This window comes from Geotrypetes seraphini, chromosome 4, assembly GCF_902459505.1.
Source record: "Geotrypetes seraphini chromosome 4, aGeoSer1.1, whole genome shotgun sequence".
Lineage (NCBI taxonomy): Eukaryota > Metazoa > Chordata > Amphibia > Gymnophiona > Dermophiidae > Geotrypetes > Geotrypetes seraphini.
In genome coordinates, this window is record NC_047087.1 from 190,867,126 (window position 1) to 190,888,896 (window position 21,771).

The 21,771-nt window shown below is 43.7% G+C and overlaps 1 protein-coding gene across 1 annotated transcript in view; it reads left to right on the top strand.

Moving 5' to 3' along the window:
* Positions 1-21,771, top strand: part of SCD (stearoyl-CoA desaturase) — a 54,053-nt gene that overhangs the window by 23,960 nt on the left and 8,322 nt on the right. Inside the window, exons 3-5 of the mRNA XM_033942145.1 lie at positions 10,967-11,097; positions 14,481-14,686; positions 20,954-21,186. Coding sequence (XP_033798036.1) covers positions 10,967-11,097; positions 14,481-14,686; positions 20,954-21,186 — 570 coding nt within the window. The remainder of the gene's footprint in view (positions 1-10,966; positions 11,098-14,480; positions 14,687-20,953; positions 21,187-21,771) is intronic.

The window sequence follows — 21,771 nt, forward strand, 5'->3', positions numbered from 1 at the left end:
TGTCTTGAACATTTGGAACCCACAGTGCATCCTGATAGCTCAACTCTGGAAAAAGCATGCAAACTACAAAGTTAACACCTGCTCTGCCACAAGTACTAAATTGCAGGGCTTGGTGAGCACACACAAAATAGGACATGGTAAGATCATACAAAGTTATGTGCACCTGCCCCCTGAATCTAAATTTGCATCTGACATACCTTTATTTACCAGATCTCCATCATAACTAAGCAGGGCAGCCACTGGTTTTATTATACCAAAAGCAGAGGAGGAAAAAGCCTCAGATTACTAGTGCATGATAGACAACATGCTCTACCTAACCTAACATCACAGGCAGAAAAACTTCCATTGCTACAGTTTTCTGACAATGGTCAGGATTTCATGGTATTCACCACTTCATCAAGCTAGCTTAGTGGCAGCAGAGTATGAAAGGAAGAGGCTGTCATAGAACTAGATTGTCCCATTGCCCCGATGAAATGATGTATACCACGAAACGCTGGCCATCGCCAGGAGACTAGTAAGATGCAAACTTTCATGTTTTTTTTTCTAGAGGTATCGGGGGTTTTCCAGCACTTAGCAATGGAGGGTTTTTTTTGCCTGTGTTATATGGTTGGGTAGGAGGAGAGTGTAGCATAGTGGTTCGAGCTACAGCCTCACCACCCTGAGGTTGAGGGTTCAAACCCTGTGCTGCTCTCTGTGACCCTGAGCAACTCACTTAATCCTCCACACTTATGAGCATTGGAGCAGCTTTGGAGCATTTAGTGCTCCAGGCTATGGTAGAAACCTCTACCACAGCTTAGTAAAAGTGGGGGATAGCATATAACAAATATTGATAGTAAATTTATTGAATGAGTTTCCTTAGTGGATGAAAATATGTTAGGAAGCAGTGCAGAAATTAACGATTTCTGGGGACTCTCCAGCAAGCAGATCATGAATCAGATTCAAAATTCCCAAGCACAATTTGAGTTGTCACTTCCAAAAATGATTTGCTTGGCATCCATTAAGATAATTCTGACATCAGTTCAAGCACTCAGTATTGTACTAGATAGCTTTAAGCCTGCCAGCTGGCATCAAATGTTTTGATACAAAGCATTCTGGGACTTGCCAAATGTATTGATAATGAGAGTGGTGAAGAGAGCACTGGATGGCACATTAACAGGAGGAGTTCTATGATAGCCCAGAAGTCTGTGGCCAGGATTCTAAAGGTCTGCAGGAAGGAATCAGAATACAGTCGTTAGAGCAGTGAACAGTGCTTCATTAGCTCCCATGTAATTGTAGGATTGAACTGAAGATAAGTGTTGCACCAGGTTAACAGTAAAAATAATTTTAAAACTTATTGAAAATTCTGCATTCAATTTTGCAGAGTGGAAGAGTTGGCCTAAGGGTTAGAGCAATGGGCTGAGTACCTGGAAAGGCAGGATTCAAATCCCACTGTGGCTCCTTGGGAGCTTGGGCAAGTCACTTAACCCTCCATTGCCTCAGCAACAAATTTTCCCCCTACCCCTTTTTATTAAGCCACGGTATAGGTTTCTACCATGGTCCAGAGCACTAAATGCTCCAATGCTGCTCTGACGTTCATAGGCCTGGAACTTCCTATCGGAATTGTCGTCGGGGGAAGGGGGGGAGGCTTGTGCAGTTGCTGCTACACACACCTAATCTGTTGTTGCATCGGCGAAGCAGGGAGAAGCGTTGCCTTTAGATCGCCTGTCCCGGTGTCCCCACGCACAGCTTCGGGACGCTCTTTCTGAAAACGGGACATTTCAGCATCCTGAAGCTGTGCATGGGGACACCGGGACATGCAATCTAAAGGCAACGCTTCTCCCTGCTTTGCCGATGCAGCAACAGATTAGGTGTGTGTAGCAGCAACTGCACAAGCCTTCCCCCCCCCCCGACGACAATTTTGACGTCAGAGAGGAAGTTCCAGGCACGGAACTTCCTCGCCAATGTCAGAATTGATGTCGGGGAGGGGGGGGAGTAAGGCATGTGCATTTGCTGCATCATGCACCTAGCCTGTTGCTGCGTTGGTGGTGGCTTGGAGAAATCGGCATCGGTGGCTTGGGGTGGGGCGGGCAGGGAGAAAGAAAGAAAGAAAGAAAAGGGGGGCAGGGAGACAGAAAGGATCCACAGGGGTCTGGTCTCTAGAGCTGCGCAACAAGGGTGATGACAGCAATAATGATTTTCTGTTCAGCTTCATGGAACAGAGGAAAACATGATGGCCAGAAAGATAAGCAGCTCTGTCATGAGCAAGTGTTTGAGGTGGACAGTGGAGGGTGCATGTGAGGAGTGCCAGGAAAGAAAGAAAGGGGGGGGGGGGAGGAGGCAGTAGAGAGAATGAAAGAGAGAAAGAAATGAAAGAAAGAAAGGATGCACAGTCAGAAGGAAGTGCAACTAGAGACTCATGAAATCACCAGACAACAAAGGTAGGAAAATGATTTTACTTTCAATTTAGTGATCAAAATGTGTCAGTTTTGAGAATTTATATCTGCTGTCTATATTTTGAACTATATTTAACGGGGGGAGGGGGAATGTTGTCCTGTCCCATCCCGTTTTGAGGAAAAAAATAAATGGTCATGTTAGTGATTCCCAAACCTGATCCTTGAGACATCCCAGCCAGTCAGGTTTTCTGGATATCACAATGGATATTCATGAGACAGATCTGGAGGCAGTGGAGGCAGAGCATACAAATCTCTCTCATGAATATTCTTTGTGGATAGCCTAAAAACCTGACTGGCTGGATGCCTCCAGGTCCAGGTTTGGGAATCACTAATGTAAGTGCATTCTTGTAGAGTAGATGTGCCCAGGGGAGGAATATTGGTCGAAAATGGGGCTCATAATCTAAAGTGAAAAACATCCAAAAAATGGTCTAAGTCAGCACTTGGATGAACACTGTCAAAATACGTCCAAGTACCGATAATAAAACTGGGTTTTGGACGTATTTAAAAATGACCTAGGCCTTCACAGTGCTGCTGAATGACCAGGGCTAAACGGGGTGTTTCAGGAGGAGTGTTGAGGGCTGGAATTGGACGGGACGTAGGCCGGCTTAGACTTAGTCATACTGCATGTATAACCGAATGTTTTACAACACAGCATAGACGAAACTTGGACATTGTGACTTAGACCATTTAAAACATGGTCTAAGTCACAAAAACCAACCTAAAGTGATCAGATAAGCACTGCAAACACATAGTACAGACCCCCACACACTACCCCAGTGATCACCAACCCCCACCCCCTCCCCCATAAAAATCATAATCACAACTTTTAAATTCTGCCTCCAGAACATCATCACCTGGCAGCCTGGCATAGGAAAGCCTAGTCGCGTTGCACAGAGGCGTCTTAAGTGGTCTTGGGGGTGGGTTAGGGACCCATGGGACCCATGGAGAGGAGGACCTATGCCCATAAGCCACTGTAATAACTGCATTGATGGTGAAACATGTGCACTCCCCTGAAGAAAACCAAAACCCCTTTTGTACTGCCCTATAAGTGGCTCCTGCAGGCATTAGGGCTATTGGGGTGGTAGATAGGTGTTTTGGGGGGCTCACCATTTCCTATAAGGAAGCAGTAGTTAGATGATTACATGGCACCCTTTTTGTGAAGTTCACAGAGTGCCCTGTGTGGGTGTCCTGTCCATCACTTTGCAGACCCCTCCCACGTCCTTAAGGTCTGTTTCTAGGCGTTTTGGACTTGGCCAAAAAGTTGGACGAAAATGTGGTATAAAGATGGACAATTTAGCGATCTGGACGATCAGGCGGCTGGCCCTATAGATAGAGGATTTTCGAAACCAAATATTTTTTGGATGTATTTTTCAAAAATGTGTCCTATGCTGTTTTTTACTTTGAACGACTTGCGACTAGACGAAAATGGACTTAGACGTTCCTTTCGATTATGTCCCTCCACATGTTCAGTTTACCTTTTAACATGTATACCTGCTCCTGAGACACTATTTTCTTCAGGATTTATGCTTGTATTTTAAAGACACAAAAGTACCTATGGGGCTCATAATCGAAAGAGAAAAACGTCCAAAAACCGGCCTAGATCGGCACTTGGACGAACATTTCCCAAATATGTCCAAGTGCCGATAATAAAAACGGGTTTTGGACGTATTTCTAAACAACCTAGGCCTACATAGTGTAAAACATGGTCTAAGTCACAAAAACCACCTAAAGTGACCAGATAAGCACTGCAAACACATAAAACAGACCCCCCACACACTACCCCAGTGATCACTGACCCCCCCTCACCCCATAAAAATATTAATCACACCTTTAAAATTCAGCCTCCACACCATCATCACCTGGCCGCCTGGCATAGTCGTCCAGCATAGAGGCAGCTTAAGTGATTTTGGGGGTGGGTTAGGGACCCATGCACATAAGCCCCTGTAATCATTGCATTGATACTTAAACATGTGCACTGCCCTATACATCCCCACAACCCTTTTTTACTGGCATATAAGTGGCTCCTGCAGCCATAAGGGCGATTGGGGTGGTCGTAAGTGTCGATGGATCATTTCTAGGAATCTGGTGGACAGAGATTCCCTTCAGGCTGCTAGGGTGGCACTCCAGGTTAAGCTTCATGAACATACTTTAAAATCCTTTCAATTTTACAAACATAGGTTTTATAGATACGGGAATCGGTCTGGCAAATTATTGGCCCGTTTGGTTCATGCTTGGCAAGGCTCCCAATTTTGTAAAGGACTTTTACAGCATACTTCCTTAGTCACTGATAGGGATTGTCTTGCTGAAATTTTTTCCTGCCATTTTCGAGAGTTCTTCTCTAGAAGAGCTTCTTCTCCAGGCGCTGTGGCTTCCTACTTGGATTCCTTATAGTTACCTAGGGTTTCTGGGGTTGGGGTTGAAGCTTTGCATGCTCCCATTATGGCTTTGGAAATATGGCAGGTCATTCAGGACTCTCCGCTTTCCAAGGCCCCGGGACCTGATGGATTATCCTCTGAATTTTATAAAATTTTACAGGATCGCATAGTTGGTTCCTTGGAGGCTTACTTTGCCCAGGTGGCATCTTCGGGGGCTTTCTCTGCTCATGCTAATCGGGCACATATTGTGTTGATTCCCAAGCCTGACAAGAACCCAGCTTTGGTGGATTCTTATCATCCCATTTCTCTGATTAATTTTGAGCTTAAACTACTTGCTAAAATTCTGGCTAATCACTTGGCTGGTTTTCTGCCAGATTTAATTCATGTGGACCAGGTGGGGTTCGTCCGGGGTAGACAGGCGGTTTGGAATGTCTGGAAAATCATGGCGGCTTTGGGTCATAGTGCTACTCCCTCCCTCCAGGGTCTACTGATTAGTCTTGATGCCAGTAAAGCATTTGACTGTGTGGATTGGGCGTACTTGTTCGCGGTGCTTGAGGGCTATGGGTTGGGGGGGGGAGGTTTCCTGACCATGGTTCGTCTTTTATATCACCTTCCTAGCTTGGCAGTATTGGTCAATGGTATGGTTTCTGGTTATTTTCCGGTAGAGCGTGGCACCGGTCAGGGTTGTTCCCTTTCCCCTTTACTATTTATTTTATCCTTGGAGCCCTTATTGTGGCAGATTTGGGAGGATGGAATGGTTACTGGGCTGTCCGTGGGGTGGGAAGAGATACGTTTTCTGGCATTTGCAGATGATATTTTGCTGTTGTTGATCCAACCGGGTCAGTCTCTTCTGAGGTGTTGCAATTGGTTGGTGATCATGGAAGGGTGTCTGGTCTGGAGTTAAATTTGAACAAATCTGAGGCTTTGGCTATAGGTGGGTATGCTTATGCAAATTGGTCGGTCTCCTTCCCTTTGCGAAAGGTGGCACACAAACTTAAATATTTGGGGGTATACATCACCTGCAATCTATCTAGGGCCTATAAGCAAAATTTCACAATGTTATTGAATAAGTCCAGGGATCTTTTGGGTCTTTGGGCTCGCTTTCCATTGTCCTTTGGGGTCGAATTGCACTTTACAAAATGGTTTTGTTCCCTATGTGATATGTGATGCAGACTTTTCCATTGTATATGACTAATAAGGATATTACTCTGTCTTAAGCAAATTTCTCTGGAATAATAGAAAACCCAGAATGACTCTAACTCAATTATCTTTGCCTTTGGGACAGGGTGGACTGGCACTTCCGGATCTGAGGAGATATAACATAGCCTGTATTATACTCCTGTCACTCTTGAGCAGCAATTGATGGCTCCCACTCACCTGATGTACTATCTTCATGCTAAGCGCCCTCACTGGATTTTTCCCACCAGGAATTATCCTTTGCTGCGCTCCATGAGACAGTGTTGGCAATGGTTGTGTAAATGCATGCATTTGCCTTTTACTTCCACGCTTCTGTTGCCCTTGTGGGGTAATAGAGACCTGAATTCTGATGCTTCCAAACTTTACTTGCAGAGATGGAGTGCTCGTGGTCTATGCTACGTGCGAGATGTGGTGTCGGAGGAGGGAGTCCCTCGTTCTTTTCAGGACCTACAGGCGACGAGTATCTTGGAAGCTAGGGATTGGCTTTTCTACTGCCAGGTGTCTCATTATCTCCACTCCTTAGATGCTGTGACTTTGAATGGAGACAGGACGGATGTGGTGTGCGAGACCTTGACTCTGTCCCTCTTGACTCGGATTAGTTTATCCTTTCATCAAGTCAGCTTGAGCTGCTTGGTGATGCCCTGGGACCCTGAGGTGGTGGCAGCTGTGTGGAATCAGGATCTCTCCCCATCTGAACATATCACGGGCCCAGGAGTTCATCTTCTAATGAAACATCTTCCTTGGATGACTCGCTCTGTTGTGCTGCAGGAGCAGCACTTCAAGTTTCTTTTGCGGCTGCATGTCTCACCGTTCCGGGCCTATGTCTCTGGTTATGCCTCTCATGCTCGGTATCCTAAGTGCCAGTCCACTCCTGCCGGCTTGCTTCATATGTTTTGGTCTTGTGACCGCCTTCAAACATTTTGGTCTTTTGTAGCACTGTATCTGCAGTCTGCTCCGGGTGAGCAGATTCCTTTGAGGGCAGATGTTCTGCTCTTTTCTCAGGTGGTTCATCTGGGATTGTCTAGAGGGAGTAATATGTTACTACAAAAGGCATCCTTACTGGCCAGGAAATGTATTCTTTTGTTGTGGCGCCAAGCTGAAGCGCCTACCCTTACTATGTGGAGAAATGAATTGTTCACTCTGTTGAAATTGGAATATCTGGATGTCCAGAGGGGGGTCCTGGTCCGTGGAGGAAATTCAGCAGAATATGGGCTCCTTTCTGGGAAGGTTTGTTCCCTAGAGCTCGAAGTTCTTTATTGAACTTCTGACGCTGGATTGCAATGGGGAGGGGGGGTTGGGGGGGTTTCATGGGGGAGGGTTCTTTGGGGGGGGGGCTTTTGGCTTCTGTAGGTCTTCGTGAAGGAATAAGCGCAATATTCCTGACTGTTCCTGCTTATTTCTATTAAAAAATATCACCGAGATGAAGAATACTAAAGTCCTGTTTCTATAACCAGTGCCTAAATTTAGACGTCGGTAGGCATCCTGCCAATGGTCAGAAACAACAGGGTTGAAGTGCCTACTGATGCCTAAATAAAAGACGGCTAAAATGGCCGCTGGAATCACGGCTCAGTAGCCGCTTTAGATTGCCAACGCCCAAAGTAGCGTTAGGTGATCTAAAGCAGCTAGCCAGTTGTGAATCACACCAAGATAGGCTGCTGAATTGTAGGCCCAGGTAACCATGCCTACATTTTAGTCGCTTACCTTTGCCTAGGCCGCAGCAGCCGATCTTGGCAGGAGTATTCCCCCCTTCACCCATCAGCAGAGCAGCAGGAATAAGCTGTGATTCTTGGGTGCTAGTAACAGAATCGTGGCTTTAGGGAGTCCCTGCCGCTCAGCTGATTTTGGAGGGAGAAATTCCCCTGTTGCGATTAGCTGAGAGCGGTCGCTGCAGGGAACCCCTGTACCCAACCTCAAATCAGCCGGCAGGAGAGATGCCCACACCCTCCTGCTAGCGCCCCTACCCCCGTTAACATCCCCAGCAGGATGGATACCCAATCTCTCCTGCCGGCAACCCCCTCAACATCCTCACCCCCCAGAAATCCATCCGGACTCTTCTCCATACCTTTTATTGGAAGGCTGGCCAGAGGAATGCTCACTCCCTCTGGCTGGCAGACCTGCCTCTTCCGAATGGCAGGCCTTCCCCTTTCCGGTGCATCCCCTAGGAGGGGCTTTAGGCCTCTTCCACTTCCCCTTCCTCTTTCCCAGTGCATTCTAAGACTCCCATTGGCCAGATCCCTATGTATTGTAAGTGTCTTAAACAAAAATTCAATGTATACAAATTTACTTAATGTGAATAAGAACAAATTGGAACACAAGGAACTGCTATATTGTGTTGTTAAAAAGGGCGAACAGAATGCTAGGAATGATTAAGAAGGGGATCACGAACAGATCAGAGAAGGTTATCAAGCCGCTGTACCAGGCCATGGTGTACCCTCACCTGGAATACAGCTTCCAGCATTGATCACCGTACATGAAGAAGGACACGGTACTACTTGAAAGGGTCCAGAGAAGAGTGACTAAAATGGTTAAAGGGCTGGAGGAGTTGCTGTAAAGTGAGAGATTAGAGAAGCTGGGCCTACTCTCCCTTGAAAAGAGGAAACTGAGAGGGGACATGATCGAAACATTCAAGATAATGAAGGGAATAGACTTAATAGATAAAGACAGGTTGTTCACCCTCTCCAAGGTAGAGAGAACGAGAGGGCACTCTCTAAAGTTGAAAAGGGATGGATTTCGTACAAACGTAAGGAAGTTCTTCTTCACCCAGAGAGTGGTAGAGAACTGGAATGCTCTTCCGGAGTCTGTTATAAAGGAAAACACCCTCCAGGGATTCAAGACAAGTTTGGATGAGTTCCTGCTGCAGGTAGGGCTGGTCTCGGTTAGGGCACTGGTTTTTGACCTGGGGGCTGCCGCGTGAGCAGATTGCTGGGCGCGATGGACCACTGGTCTGACCCAGCAGCGGCAATTTTTATGTTCTTGTTTTTATTTTGTGACCACGGAAAGGCATAAAAGAAACGGAGAATGGATATATATCTTTTAATATATGATGTCTATAGTTAGTCCATTGTATGTCTCTATTTGATTGTTTTAATAATGTCCATATCTTTAAATTTATTATAAAAGCGTTTTTATCTAATTTTAATAAAACCTGAAACTTATCAAAAATGACAGGATTGCAATTTATGTAAAAATAAGACAAGGTGAGAAATTGTTTGGTAACTTCTATATAATAAAAAAAAAATGATTTTTCTAATACATATTTATCTTGAAGATGACATATAAGAGGGAAAAATTTTTAAAATGACTGGAGAAAATATAAGAGTTGCAGACATGAACACTGGAGTGGGCTTCAATAATAACTCCAGCTACGGGAATCTAAAGATGGTACCGGGTGGACTTCTATGGTCTATTGCGCCGAAATATTAAAGAAAAGACAATTTAACCATGAATGTATAATGCAGGGGTGTCTAACCTTTTGGCTTCCCTGGGCCGCATTGGACGATAAAAATGTTTCTGGGGCCGCACTAATGCGCAAACGCTGCAGCAAGACAGAGGAGGGAGCCGGCAAGATGGTAAACACCCGGGGGCAGCAAAGGATAACTGTATCACCCTCGACCGGGGCTGCACAAAATACTTTACGGGGCCGCAGGTTGGACCCCCCTGGTATAATGAGTGTGACTATTGGGCAGACTGGATGGACCAGGCCTTTACCTGCTGTCAATTACTATATAAACAACAAAAGAACACAAATATAAGCCATAATATATCAGCCAATAAAAAAGAAAAGTGGATGTAGAATTTCTAATACCGGTGATCAGGCAGAGTACGGTACAGGGATTCAAACAGGGATTGGACGGATTCCTGAAGGATAAAGGGATCATGGGATACTGAGGGAGGAGCTGGGATGTAACACAAGTATAGAAAGCTAATCAGGAAATGAGTATAGAAACCAAACCAGGTCGTGCATGTGCAAGACCGGAGGGTTAGGACTTCGATAGGAAGACAGGACTTAAATGAGAAACCAAGGTGGCAAGGGAGCCCCTTCTGGTGATACAGACAGGTCGTGACCTGTTTGGGCCGCCGCGGGAGCGGACTGCTGGGCAGGATGGACCTGTGGTCTGACCCGGCAGAGGCACTGCTTATGTTCTTATGTTCTTATGTATCACATGTTTGTTTGCTATGCAGAACTCATTTGACATAATGTAATGTAATGTTTCTGTGCAAAACCTGTTCCATCAGATAAATGAGAAGCAGAAGAAAGAAAGAAAAATTATTTTAAGGGAACCATCTTAATGACTTAAAAGGAACAATCTCAGGCCCCCTTTTATCAAGCCGCGTTAGGGTTTTATATCACTAGTCGCTGCAGTAAAAGCTCCGAAGCTCATAGAAATTCTGTGAGCATCAGCGCTTGCGATTAAAAAAACCCTAATGCAGCTTGATAAAAGGGGGCCTTTATTATGTATAGAATCCTAATTAATATTAGATGGTTGGATTTTCTGAAATGGGTAGGGAGGGATTGGGAGGGTTTTCTATGTTAATTATAATTGTTTTACATATTAGATGTATTACATAATATTCAATATATTATAGAATATGAATATAAGAATGATATTTTGTACTTAAAGTGTTACATGTAGGAAAATCAAGTGTGTATTTATAAGATCATATGACTTTTTCTGGTACACTTATTGTAATATGCAAAACTGAATAAAGAAATGTAAAAAAAAATATATATAATATTAGATGGCCTCTCTTATGCACAAATAGAAATATAATAGAAAAATCTTAAAACTTAATGACATGCTGCCATATGATACTCTAATAAGTATATTTCTTCAAATACAGTATGATCTGATAAGCATGAAATGGTATATCAAAAAGAAAGTACTAAAATCAGAATTGAGTTCATAAGTTGTCAAAGTTCCCAAATCAGTCTGTACTGTTCTTCTTTCTCTTTCCACACAGCCATGTTTTGCTCATATTTCAGTGCCCTGGGTGTAACAGCTGGAGCTCATCGCCTTTGGAGCCATCGAGCCTACAAAGCCAAGCTACCTCTTAGAATTCTTCTGGTCTTGGCCAACTCTATGTCATTTCAGGTAAAACGTTATCTTCCACTCCAGCATGCTGGGGGGGGGGGGGGGATGAAATGCTCAGGTTTTGTAAGCCACCAGAGGAGTTGAGGCCCCAGCTCACATTTCAAAAGTCATATGCACACACACAGGAGCTTTGGTTTTATTTTTCTTTTCGGTAACTTTTCCTACACAACTCCTCTTCTAATTCATGCTCCTTGAGCAACCAGCATTTACAGTGGTTCTCCTTGCATCTTTCACATCCATCGTCACATGCATGGTTTCTCTCAGGATATCATTTTCTGTTCACCATGACATGGGGACAAATTTGTCCCCTTCCCTGTGGGATCTGTCTTCATCCCCGCCCTATACCTGCAAACTCTGTCCCTGTTCCCACAAGCTCTGTCCTCATTTGCACAGGCATCGAACACTTTAAAATTATAAGTGTTCAAGGCTTGTGCAGATGAGGACAGAGCTCATAGGGACGGGGTGGGGATGGGGACAAATTTGTCCCTGTGTCATTACATCTGTGACTTATCAGACTGAATCATGCACTGATTCCATTTTTTTCCCATCCAACTTTCCTCAGAGCTATAAAGGTAGATATTCAGCTGGTGGCAGCGAGTGATTTTTTTTTTTAGCCACCACTGTCATTATTCCTGGATATTTAGTGCTGGGCCATGTTCAGGCACTGGTATTAAATATCCGGGTTTATGTAGTCAGTTATTTTGTATGCAGTTAAGTGTAATATTCAGCACATGGAGGGGCATAATCAAAAGAAACGTCTAAATCCCCTTTTGGCATAAGTCCCTACGCACAGAAAGTAGGCAGCAGGGAAATGTCCATTCTCAAAAAAAAAATATCCAAAATGAGGGTTTTTTTGAGAATGGCCTACCTCTACGTTCAGCCTAAGCCCTTCTGCCAAAGAAATCCCCTCCCCCACACCGATCATCAGCAGGAGAGATGCCCAATCTCGCCTGCCAAAGACACCCACCCCCCCGCACTGATCATCGGCGGGAGGGATCCCAAGCTCTCATGCTGAAGAACCTCCCACATCGATCATCGGAAGGAGGGAGCCCAAGCCATCCTGTCGGATAACCCCCCTAAACCCCCTTCTCCCCCAACCATGCACCCAACCCCCGGACCCCCCCTCCACACTCCACTGGACCCCCCTAACCCTCCAACCCCCCATCTAATCATAATAGATGGACGGACGGGTCCTCTGTCCATTCTTCAGGCACGCCTTCCTCTGAATGGCAGGCCTGCCCCTTCCCAGTGCATTGTGAGAAGCACCAGGGAGGGGCCTATGGCCTGATTGGCCCAGGCGCCTAAGGCCCCACCTATAGGAGGAGGGAGCATGCAACTGAGTGAGTGAGCGGGCGAGCAGGTGGGGAGTGATCAGGGGGTAGAGAGGAGGAGGGCTGCCGCCGTGCCCTTAGGAATGAGGAATCGATAGAGAAGCAGGGAAAGGAAAGAGTAGACATAGGCACTGATAGGTTGTGAGGAGATATGAAACATGAAATGGAAAACAGAACTGTAGTGAATAGAAGCTGAGGTGGAGGCATGGGCTGTGATGCAAAGAGGGTGAAGGATAAGCTGAAGAAAGAAAGATGAAGTCAGGGAGAGGAACTGGGGGGGATTCAAAGAGCAGGGGATTGATAGGGAACATAGGCTAAGAAAAGGGTTCGTAGAAGAGAGAGGATCAGGTTGGAGGGAAGAAGTTCTAAGAGGTTGAAAAAAGGGATGAAACTGACAGGAGGGATGAGAATAGGAAGAAAAAAAATAAGATAATTTTTAGATTTTTTTTGTGCTCCTGGCTTGAATCTCTCAGCCTCTCACTAAAACTGAGTGAGCCCATTAATCACTGGGTAAATTTTGGGTAGCTTCTGGTATCTGCTCTTTCTTCCAATCTTGCAGTCACTGGGGGTAAATAAGGATGGGGGAAAGGGACGAGGTTGTGGCCATGAACTAAAAAATCTCCCTTTTAAAACTTACTTTCTCTTGGCAGCTCTGACATTGAGAGGAGCTACGGTCAGAGACTGAACCAAGGGAGAATAGAGAGTGGCACCGTTCACATTCCTCACAAAAAATCAAAAATATTCCCCCATTACATTCCACAGGAGGTAGAAATGGTGGGGGCACTGGGCTAAGTGAGCCTAAAGAAGTAGCACAGCAACTGTAGAAGACCATTGCCAGAAAACCATTGCCAGTATTGCGGATGGGGGAGAAGGGACATGCTGTCTCATAAACTCTGTGTATTTCCTGCTTTGGCGCCCTGGCTTTCTTCTTGCTTAATTGTTGAATCTTTGCTCCCCTCTTTGCTCTTGGTAAAACTCTGCAGCCATGTCCCAGGTCTCATCTTGGCTGCTTGAGCTGGATGCTTACTCCTTGGCCACTGGAGTAATGTCCTGCAGGCAGCCCAGAACACAGTGGCTTAGTATGAGTGCATGGCCTTATGCCCTGGGCTGCTAAAACATATTTTCCCACACAGCATTTAATCTTTGAGGTTTCAAACCGCTCTGCTATGATAAATAGTAGTACATCTCCCTTCCATATTCACGGGGATTAGGAGCAAAGCCTGCATGCAAATCTGAAAATTTTGCAAACAACTTTAGGGCCGACTCTGCTAGGCTTCAGGGTGAACATGTGGCAATGCACTGTATCTGATGTAGACTCTGCAATCAGAAAGTGGCCTGGAATCTGAATGTCAGGGGAAGTGCTGAAAAAGGAGATGGGGAACCAGTCCCAGAAAACAGGTATATGCCTAGAGCCAGGGAGAGCAGACCAGGGGAATGATCCAAGCCTGTGGTCAACAGGGAGTCACAAATTGAAGATGAGTTAAATCTACTAACATTAGAAAGTCTTATCTGTAGAGGAAAGTGAGAAGTGGGAATCAGTAATTGGACGGGTGAACCAAACCCGCATTGAATAGCAGCTGGCTAGGGGAAAAGGGCATTGGAGTTTGCAAGGGAGTGGAGGGAAATAGAAGGCTGAAGGGACTGGGTTGGAGAAAAGTGCCTTGAATGGCCTGAATGGAGAGAAAGAGTATGATGCTGACATGCTGCGAGGGGGATGAGAGAATGTCAGGACCCTAACTTGATATGTCCACATTACTTGCTCTGCTCATGATATTTAGATACAGGCTGGTCACTACTACCAGATGTACTTTGTTTTTCCTTTTTTGGATGAGGGGAAATTTGTTGTGAATTATGAGTTGAGCACCCACAACCATTTTCAAAAGTTGGCTCCTATGGGTTTGGCCAGCAGTTTTGTATAAAACAATGCACAAAGGTGATAGAACTTATAGTACAACTTACTTTTGCCATGTCTTATTGCTAGTTTGGTTGAAAGCCATATCCTTGATGCTTGACGTGCTGTCAACTAACCATCTTGCCCTTTTCTGTACCTAGAATGATGTCTATGAGTGGGCTCGAGATCACCGTGTCCATCATAAATACTCAGAGACCGATGCAGACCCTCACAATGCTTCTCGAGGCTTCTTCTTTTCCCACATTGGCTGGCTGCTGGTGCGGAAACACCCTGACGTTATTGAGAAGGGTCGCAAGTTGGACCTCAGTGACCTGAAGGCTGACAAAATTGTTATGTTCCAGAGAAGGTGAGCAATGGAGATCTTAAACTCTGTCCTACTAGCCCATGACTTCTTTATGTTAAGCATGATGTATACCGGTAAATGAATGTTATCAGGGCAACTGAGTTGAAAGTCTGCTTAGTTCTGAAGGGTGCCTTGCCCATATCCCTTTATAAATACCTCCGTCCAAAGTACCTTGCCAAAAAAAAAAAAAAAATTCCTGGTGATGCATAGCATCACCTGGGGCCTCCACCAATTTTTCACAGTGCTTCCAAACAGACATTGTAGCCTGATTCTTGAGAGCTTTCTTGTGCTCCACATGCTCACATGTACCATTTTCACCATATATCAGGGCTGTGGAATGCTTGTGCATAGAGTAATCAAGAACAGTGAAACCACTTTGGAAGTAAAGGTTCGTTGCAAAGCATATTTTTAATATGTTTCACTACAGGCCCACAATATTAAATACTATTGTGCACCTATGGGGAAGGGTTTTTAGAGCCAAAAACTTTGGGGTCAATATATAAAAGGGTTTAACCAGACAGTAAGCTGATTGCTGCTATTAAGTGGCACTTAACAGGTAAATGCCACTGAATATGTCCATCAACAAGCAATTCTTTAACCAAATAGGTTAGGGGCAGGTCGGGTGTGGATCATCAGTTTAGCCACTTAGCAGTAATTTTCAACTGGCCAAGTAACTGCTAAAAGTTTAGACAGCAAAACAACTGTCCTAACTTTATGTGGCAAGTTAACTGGGCACTGGTCTGATTATTGGCTAGAGCTCAGTTAATTTCTGTGTCCCGCTAAATGTCCAAAATCGGAAGCACAGAAAAATCTATTTTCGAAGCCGAACCACTAGATATCCAAAAATATTTTGGGGGAAAATTGCCTACTTGGACGTCTAGGCCTTATGGGCCTGGGTCCTCCGCTCTATGGTTCAATGGCCCATCCGCCAGGTTACTTAAAACATCTGTGTGATGTTCTACTAGGTTTTCCCCTACCAAGTGCTGCTATTCTAGAAATAGGTATGTACTTATTCATTCAGATTTTTGGGGGATAGGAGGGAGTTAGTGAGGAGTGTGGGGGGTCATACCTTAATGTATCCAGTGGTCATCAGGTCAGTTTGGGTACCTTTCTGCCTCTTAGACGCTTCTAAAACAGGTCTAGCTCCAAACGTCTAAGTTCATCCAGGACATTTTGGGAAAGATTAGATTATACTGTATGTGCAGGACGTCCAAATTAAGCCTGTCCAACATGCCCCCTGGAACTCTGGATGCACAGGGGGAGAAACATCTTGCTAGACCTCCAGGAAAATGGTTTTGATTATAGGCTCTTAGACGTCTTGGCGATTAGGACGTCTAAGTGCTGATAGGTAGTTTTTGTGACATCTTACTTTTTATTATAAGCCCCATGTTATTTATTTCTAGGTCCTGTTTCTTATTTTGATTACAAGACCCTTAGTATGTATTTGAGATGGTCTGAACTGGACTTGGTCATGCTATTGCGTTGTGCATGAAACTATACAGGCAGCTTTTGATACAGTAGACCCAATTTTGCTGTTAAACAAATTACGACAGGATGGAGTGGTATTAAATTGGTTTAGATCCTTTCTTACAGATCGGAAATGTATTGTAAAATGTGGGTCAAAGATCGCTGAGGTAATGATGATGAAAAAAGGGATACTACAAGGGTCAGTTCTATCTGCCCTGTTTAACATTTATGTTGCATCAATAGGTCAGGTACTGCAGGAGTTGGGTGTATATTACTACATTTATGCAGATGTTATCCTTTTTTCCTTTTCTGTCTTGGATGGAGCAAAGAGTGAATAAGATAACAGGCAGGATGCATGAGAACAAATTAGTTTTGAATTTGAAAAAGATATATGTGATATTTGTTGGGAATGATGAATTGTTGTTGGATTTAAGAGAATTGAAGGTGCAGGATGTGACTCTCCATATATCATCTTCTGTTTGTTAGGGGTATATTTAGATACACAGCTCACTATGCAGATTATACAAGTTAAGGGTGCTTTTTTTCAGTCGAAATTATTGTCGAGGGTAAAATTTATGATGTCCGTATCAGATTTTCGGACTGTGGTTCAGTGTATGGTGATGTCCAAGCTCTATTTTATTGTGTATGGAAATTTGTAAGCCGCCTTGGATATAGGTCAGTGGTCTCAAACTCGTGGCCCGGGGGCCACATGTGGCCCTCCAGGTACTATTTTGAGGCCCTCGGTATGTTTATCATAATCACAAAAGTAAAATAAAACAGTTTCTTGATCACATGTCTCTTTAGCTATAAATTACAATATTATTATTAAGACTTAGCCAAAAGGAAAGATTTATGAACTATAAAGAGTTTTACCTCATGCAAAATTGTCATTTCTTTAATAAGACATTAACTATTTTTTCTGCGGCCCTCCAAGTACCTATAAATCCAAAATGTGGCCCTGCAAAGGGTTTGAGTTTGAGATCACTGATATAGGTGGATTAAAAATGGTTTAAATAAATAAATAACTCTTTGATGGTGGGTATCGCGAAATTTAAAATGAAAGCACTGCAGGTAATGCAGAACGCTGCAGTGTGAATAATTACACCTACACTGAAAAGTCTGCATTGGTTGCCAATTCATTTAAGGATCGAGTACAAAATCTTGACAACTGTACATCAGGTGATTTATGGGGTGACACCTTGTTACCTAAAACAGATGTTGAAATAGTATATACCTCCCAGAAACGCTAGGTGAGACTCGTTATAAACAACGCAGACAACAGCAATTTCTATTGTGGTTCCATATTTATGGAATGCATTGCCAGGGTCTTTGAGATTGTGCAGAGAGATCGTGTCATTTAGAAAGGAGTGGAAAACTTATTTATTCGTTAAAGCTTTTTATTAGTTTTGATGATGAATGCATTTTATAGTTTGTGTTGTGCAAACTTTTTATTAGCGTTATGCTAGTTGTTATTAAATGTGTTTTTGAGATTTTGGAAGAACAGGACAGGATGATGTTTAGTCTTATAATATAAATGGCAAGAAACCTCCACGAATGTATATTCAATCCCACAACCAGGTTTCAATCCACAACTTAAAAGTTGTGTGAATGTTGAGAGGAAAGGTCTCAAAAATCCTGCTACATTTAATGACTGAACATTGAAATAACAATGCAGGTTGGGATTGTCGTTCATTGACCAAAAACCTCTCACTCATTATTTTAAATGCTTGAATATAACTCAATAAATATAAAGTGCACTTAACTTAAAACTTCTTCCAAAAGTGCCTTAGTGCAAAGTGCGTTGTGCAGTTAAATCATCACCCGACGGGACCTGTTTCGCCACTACCTTATGGCTTCCTCGGGGTCTTTTATGGAAACTGCAACATAAAGCAGAATCTTGCATGTAATATAAACAACTTTTAAATTGTGTGAAGCTTTAGGAATGTAGTACTCACTGTAAGCAGCTTAACATTAGCATCCATAAAATGGCGCCGGCTAAGATAAACTAGGAAGGATTATCAGAGCTTCCACATCCTTATAGGTGCCAATTCCCACCCCATAATTCAAAATAAACCACACGATGAAGTGGTGCCTGGACATTCAGCCAGCCAATCATGTGAGTGAACAAACATCACTTCTCGGCCTTTTGGTTAAAATCCAAGTGTAAGATCTTGGCTATAAACTGACAATAATCCCTTCTTGGCTTTTTGGCTGAGTTGAAGAATCTGTGCAGCGTGGAGGGTTCAAGGCTTAACTGTCTAACCCCACTAGAGAGGGGATGTTGAGGATTGTCAAAACAGTAGGATCCCCTCTCATGCTGTAAAAGATCTATAGTCTAAACCTCAAATAATAGGTTGTAAAAGAGCTTGAAAAGTTAGGATATGGGCTGATCTGATGGCTCAGTGATATTTCTGTGCATTGCCTTAATGAGTACCTGTGTTGTTTCCCCAGATTCAGTCTTCTACTTCTCAGACTGTCTAGGGTTCTCAATGTCATAGAAGTAGGATTCAAATCCTCTGTGAGGAGAAGGGATGAAGTTTAGCTTATTCTTCAATTTGATTAGTTTTTTCCACTCCACAGGATCTCAAAGCGAAGCACATAATAAAACAATTCAAGTACAATGCACATGTAGGTAGAGGACATCCTAGTCATTGTGCAATGGTGACACCTACTGGCTAGCTTTAGGGTTTGGGGAAGGAGCCAAGGACAGTTGGGCTGTGTTATAATCTAGATTAGGATTTTTTTCCCCCCAAAATAGCTTTATTGAAAATAACCAAGCAAAATAAGCCAAATTGGTACCCGCAACCCCGCCAACAATATTCTATTCTCGTGCCCTTCATTTTTGCTAACCTCACTAGAGTATAGTACCAGCAGAAAAGGGTCTTGAAACCATTCTCTGCCTGCAATGTAGCAAGGCCCAGAGAAGCAGTATGACTCCAGACCTGGTTCCAGGCTCGCTGAGTTAGTGTCTGTCCTAAGTCCTGTTCCCAGGCCATCATATAAGCCAGATAAGCCTCCCCTCTAGCATTCAAACATTTATAGATGGCTGAAATACTGCCCTTGGAAAGGGAGGGTGCTAACAATGTTTTAATCCTCTGGATTTCCAAGGTCTGAATGTAATGTTTAACCTGCAAATATGGAAAAAGATCCCAGGAACCCAAGCCAAAACACGCCTGGAGCTCTCCAAACAGCTTAACCCCACTCGGCCCCTGACTCATCCTTACCCTCCTTAGGAATCACTGTGACCCCCACAAGCCGCATGAAATACAGCAGAGGGGCACCCCCCTCCAGGGAGTTAAGCAAGGCCACTAAGGGCGGCAAGAGAGCATCCTGAAATAGTTTATAAAATTTTACTGAGAACCTATAGTCATGGATTTCAATGCCTGCCGGGCCTTGATGAGCGTAACTGGCCAGACAAAAATTGAGTTTCCAACTTGGGGAGAACTCCCAACTGGGCTCCCTCCAAATATGCATCTATCTCTTCTGCCTGCATGTCGCCCTCCTCAGAATAAAGATCCCTATAAAACTGCACAAAACAGTCCTGAATCTCATAACTCTTATGGAGATAACCCCTCCAATAGGTGAAGTGAACGCCAAAATGTTATTCTGAGCTTTCAACCGATGCACAACAAGACGACTAGCCTTATTGTTATACTCAAAAAATTTCTGCTTCAAAAGCTGTAGATTAAATTGCATCTGTTCTACTTCATACACGCTCATGTCCCTCTGAGCCTCCTGCAATTTTGTCTCTACCTGCTTATTCCAGGGTAGATGCTTATGTGTGTTTTCCAGTCGCACAATTTGATGGTAAAGATTGGTCAACTCCGGCATCCTCTGCCTCTTCCTATAAGTTGCCACTGAAATAAGATGGCCCCGCAGGGTGGCCTTCAACCCCTCCCTAACAGTTTCCAAGGAAGTCTCACCACCCCCATTAATATCCTGATATTCCTGTATACGAGACTGTACATTGGCCACCTCTCCAGGGTCATCCAAAAGGCTATCGTTCAACCTCCAATAGATGAGCCCAGGGTCCTCCACCAAAAGATCCAGCACCAGCCAAATGGGGGCATGGTCCAATCAGGAGATTTGATCTATACCCGTTCTAATTATCCCTCTAAGAAAATCTGTTTCAACAAAAAGATAATATGAGAGTAGGAATTATGCAAGGAGGCAAAATGCGTAAAATCACGCCTCTGAGGATTCAACCATCTCCAGCCATCTACCACATTAAGCACCTTAAGGAAGTCTCGCAATGCCTTCTTACTCTGAGCCCCATAAAATGAAACCCCACCTGAGTTATCAAGGCACAGTGTTACCATAAGGTTGAAGTCACCACCAAGGATCTGTCTTATGGATATATCTTATGGAGCAAAAAATACAGTATATCTCTTGGTTATGGCACAATATTGAAGAGGAAGCAACCTGCATATAATAATTAAAAATATATAAGTCACATGCAGTGACTGGAGGGTGAGCTCCATAGACTTCATATCTCTGAGCATATGTGAACAAATGAAATGAGTTTGTATTGAATAAGCTTTTTTGAACTCTATTTATTTACCCTACTACAGGAAAGACTTACATATATTTTATGGTTTAATGATTTTCTCTTTATTTTTTTGAATTTATATACCCTGGTTCGTTGTTTTGACTGGGTCTCCAGCTATGGCTTGAGGCAGTTCACAGACCATGCTGTAGTCCAAACTTATATGTCTATGCCTTGTAGGGTGCTATACCCCCCACCACTATGTTTCATGTGCATGAAATTTCACCCCTTGCTATTTTTCTTTTTGTACTTAATAGATTTTACAAGCCCTCTGTGTTGCTGATGTGTTTTATAATGCCCACTGTTGTGCCCTGGTATTTCTGGGGAGAGTCCCTGAAAAATGCTTTCTACATTTCGTCTATCTTGCGTTACGCTTCTACATTGAATTTGACATGGCTGGTGAACAGTGCAGCACATATGTATGGGAACCGACCCTATGACAAGTCAATTAATCCCCGGGAGAACCTACTGGTTGCCTTTGGTGCATGTGGTAAGTATTGATGTAATTGTCTAATCTGTTTTGTTTTGGGTTTTTTTTTTTTTTTGGGGGGGGCTGAGAAGACAACTTAGCACACCTTTTTTCAGTAGTAGCTGAGGGCAAGCCACATTCAGGTAAAGTAGGTATTTTCCAGGCAGTCATATTTTCTGGATATTCACAATGAAAATGCATGAGATCGATTTGCATACCAAGGAGGCAGTGTATGCTGATCGATCTCATGGATATCCTGAAAACCTGTCTGGCTGGGGTTCCCCCAGAAAAGACTTGGGAATCACTGATCTAAGGTATGGATGCCATTAGTTGTGCATTAGAACACTACACTGCTTGTTTTTAGTTTGTTCTGGCCTTAGAGCTTGACTTTTAACCATGGCAGGTGCCTGCCTGCCACAATATAAATTACAATGCAAATAAATTACATAAGACTGATTGTCCAAAACGAACATCTTGTGCTAAGCTTTGGTCTAAATAATAGTTCTTTGTAAACATATGCACCGAAGACCAGGTTGCTGCTCTACAGATATCCTGAATTGGGAATGATTTCAAGTTTGCTATTGAAGCAGCTGTAACTCGTAGTTT